This window comes from Gekko japonicus, unplaced genomic scaffold (genome assembly GCF_001447785.1).
Source record: "Gekko japonicus isolate JY-2015 unplaced genomic scaffold, Gekko_japonicus_V1.1 scaffold702, whole genome shotgun sequence".
NCBI classification, from domain to species: domain Eukaryota; kingdom Metazoa; phylum Chordata; class Lepidosauria; order Squamata; family Gekkonidae; genus Gekko; species Gekko japonicus.
This window is the reverse complement of record NW_015175377.1, coordinates 587,704-591,293: the sequence shown is the minus strand read 5'-3', so window position 1 is coordinate 591,293 and position 3,590 is coordinate 587,704. Positions and strand designations below refer to the sequence as shown.

Below are 3,590 nucleotides of genomic sequence, written 5' to 3'. Positions count from 1 at the left end.
GTAGACGGGGGTGGGTGGGCATCATAGCTACAATGGTGAGATGCAATGCTACTTATACAATACAGGCACATGGCCGCTGCCTTGTTGGCAGTTTCACACTCTGCACATTCACAGAGCTCCATCTGCCACCATCCAGGGAAGCTCCAGCCACAATGCAAACAGCCCATATGCTTTCAGCTCTGATTCTGCTACATGAGAAACAAGCTCAATGACTAGAAACAATAAAAATTACTGTTGACTCAAAACCTAGCAATAAACAGTGCAGCCCTAAGCAGAGTTCAACCCTGGTAAGCCCAATGACTTCAAGGGCGAAACTCTGATCAGGATTGCACTAATCTTTAAAATAAAATATGTCACTTTGGGTCTCATTTGCAAAGATGACACAGAACAACAGCAGAAGTACTGGAATGAGTTGCTTTGTTTTTAAGGTTTAATTTTACACGTAGAACGTTACTACTGTCCAGATTTTTAGATACGATTATTAAAACAGTAACCTTATCATCAAGCTCCGAGGTTCCAGCTAAGCAAAAAATAAATGGTTCAAAGCACAGAATGTTCTCCAACATAAACACAAATACCCCCGTGCTCAGATCTTGCGATTGGGCCAATTAACCTTGGCAGGCGTACACTGAGAAGGCTAGACAGAAACAAACTTACATCCCCAACCCAGTACACAGTGCCTTAGATGCAAGTCTTCAGTTTCAAGGGAACTTGCTTCCAAATATGTGTACTTTGGACAGTTTTAATCTAAAATTAGTTTGTCCATAAACTGAGTATCAGATGTACTTTCTCTGCAAGCTGTTCAGTCCCTTCAAAAGGAGTAAGATTTGCTTCGCACTGTCAGCAACCAAAATGGGCGCCACACAAAAGGGGAAGCTGTTTGAATGAAGTTAGTTTCTATATACCATGCAGCAGATTTCAACCACAGAATCACATCAGACAGCTTCCAATGCAGTTACATGAGAAACAAGCTTTAGACCAAGCCAGACATAAGCTCTAATACACACTTGGGTGGGTCATCACCACCTCCATTTCTTCGGGAAGAGTACTGGCATTAGCCTAGCAAAATATATGGGAAGAGCCAAGAGAAAGCGAGAACCGCAACTGATGTTCGCCGCTTCAGTGTGGCACAATGGACAAACTCTCGCAACAACCTTGCAGCACAGCCACAACACTGGAGGGCCAACACACACACCATTTCCAGTGGAGGGCTGTTATTTTGTTTAGTTGGCTAGTGCCGTTTTCCAAAAGCAACAAAGCTCTGTACATGTTGCTCCCACGCCCTGAACTTAGCTCTGATGGTTAAAAGCCTTTCAGGGTTGTGTGCCACAGGCGATGGCAGCACGTACATTACCACCAAGCTAAAGGCTGATGCCATTACAAGCAGAGCCTATGCATATACTGCGGCTGCCACAAGCTAAGAGGGTCAGGTGTACTGGGATATATGTGCAATCTTGCTGGGAAGGTGTGCCACATGCTCATGCTTATTTATTTAAAATGTTCCTATCCCACCTTTCCACAATGCCCAAGGCAGCTTAGTATAGAATTATTTCCTGGAAAGTAAAGCCAGGCCCATTCTCTTAAGCACTTCAGAGGATAGACTTTTCCTTGCCTTCAGGCAGCACTTCCTCACCTTTAGATGGTTAGCCTGTTTTATTTTTCATTTTTGTACAGAGCCTAGGGATTTGTGGTGTTGTAGGTTATCTATTTCTCTCTCTCCCTCTGTTCAGTGAGGCTTTTTCTTCTCTCACTGGGCCATTACATAGCCTAGCCGTGTGCTCTTCTTTTTGTTTAAACCCCCACCCTTATAGTCACACCAGATCAATCTGATATCTAACCAGATCATATGCCACGATCCATCCACCCCACCCACCCCGGAAATGTTTGTGTGATATTTTCCATCTTCTTTTCCCATGAGACAGGAGTCACCAACAGACGGCCAGACATCAGCTTGGAATATTGTTGTGGCAGAAGGGAAAACATAACAAGTTGCTGCCTTGTCCATCTGGTGTCCTTCTTTTCCCAAACCAAACCTTTTGGTTTCAGAGGCGGATTCGTAGCCAGGTCGCAAACTGTTTTAGCTTCTGCACATATTTATTATTGTTTATATGCTCTCTAAGTTTCTCAAAGAACGTTGCTTCTTTCCAGATCCCTTTACTTCTCTTCACAGCCTTCAGTTCAGCTTGGAGGAGCCTCTTGTGAAGCTTCCAGTATATCCTGGATTCATGAGACAGTCCTTCGACCCGGACGGTCCTGCCAAGCCCTTGTTTCAGGATTTCTTCATTCAGACAGATGCTCGAAAACCTGCCCTGTTCAGAAAGGAAATCTGGATGATGGATGTGTATCTTATGTGACAATTTCTAAAAGCGACAAGAAAAGCAATCAGATTTAAACATTTAAAACAGACAGAAACGGAAGAAAGAATACCCATTGCTCCTGTGCCTTAACTTACCTTACTGACCACCACGAGGCAATCAAGCATTGAATCCTTTCTTCCGAGAAGCTGGAACCACATCATTTGGGAGGGTTTTAGCTCCTTCTGTAACCAGACAGTACCATCTGGTGTTAGCGCCACACCAGCAAGCCTGACCAGCAGTAAACCATCTGTACGCCCTAAGACAAAGAAAACAAAGGGTTTTTTTGGAAAAAAATTACTGAATTATTACAGACATTTTATTGACTTTCTATACCTAAGAAGATATAAAGTAACTGGATAGCTCCTAGGTTTATAAAGAAGATTTCAAAACATTATTAGTTTTACAGTATTAAAAAATATATATTCTACAGCCTGTTGGATCCAAGAACTGTTTGGTAAATAATAATGTTCTTAGCCCAGAGAAACCAGTTTGGTGTAGTGGTTAAGAGTGTGGACTCTAATCTGAGAGAACTGGGTTTGACTCCCCACCCTTCCACATGCAGCTGTTGGTGTGACCTTGGGTCAGTCATAAGTTCTTTCAGACCTGTTCTCTCAAGGACAATTCTTGAGAGAGCTCTCTCAGCCCCACCTACCTCACAGGGTGTCTGTTGTGGGGAGGGGAAGGGAAAGGAGATTGTAAGCCACTCTGAGACTCCTTCGGTAGTGAAGGGCAGGGTATAAACTCCTCCTCCTATATTTTAGGACTAACCTGATACCTGTGCTTCTCTATGGTATTTAAGTTCTGTAAATCCAGTTATAATACTGATGATGTGAAATTTGAAATGTGACATTTGTTGTAGGAATTCTAATGGAGAAGACTGTAGTGTAAGAAATGAAGTGAGACATACGTACTCCCCCCCCCCCACTGAAGGACCTCTCTGTAGACCACATTGGTGGTTCTGCCCTCAGGTGCTAGGATCACCAGGCTGCTTGATGAGCTCACTCTGGCACAGGCCACATAGAACTGTCCTTTTAAGAAGCAGTTGTCTGTAAGTCCACTCCTGCTACCTTCCAGGAAAGTGATGGCCTCTCTACTTGTGTTCCTGGATTGTTTTGCTCATATGAAGACTGTGCTGTTCTGAGCACCTCAGGGTGATCTTGCTGATACTTGGCCTGTGCAGCTCAGTGCACTGCAGGAGTACTATATGCAAATGTCTTTGCCGCATTCCTAAGT

The 3,590-nt window shown here is 43.7% G+C and overlaps 1 protein-coding gene across 1 annotated transcript in view; it reads right to left on the bottom strand.

Annotated features, from left to right (window-relative positions):
* Positions 1 to 445: 445 nt before the first annotated feature.
* LOC107122445 (chromosome unknown open reading frame, human C3orf33) overlaps positions 446 to 3,590 on the bottom strand; it is a 10,775-nt gene continuing 7,630 nt past the window's right edge. The window contains exons 4-5 of the mRNA XM_015425548.1: positions 2,453 to 2,613; positions 446 to 2,309 (exon numbers count right to left, since the gene is read on the bottom strand). Of these exons, the coding sequence (XP_015281034.1) occupies positions 2,043 to 2,309; positions 2,453 to 2,613 (428 nt within the window). The 3' untranslated portion in view covers positions 446 to 2,042. The remainder of the gene's footprint in view (positions 2,310 to 2,452; positions 2,614 to 3,590) is intronic.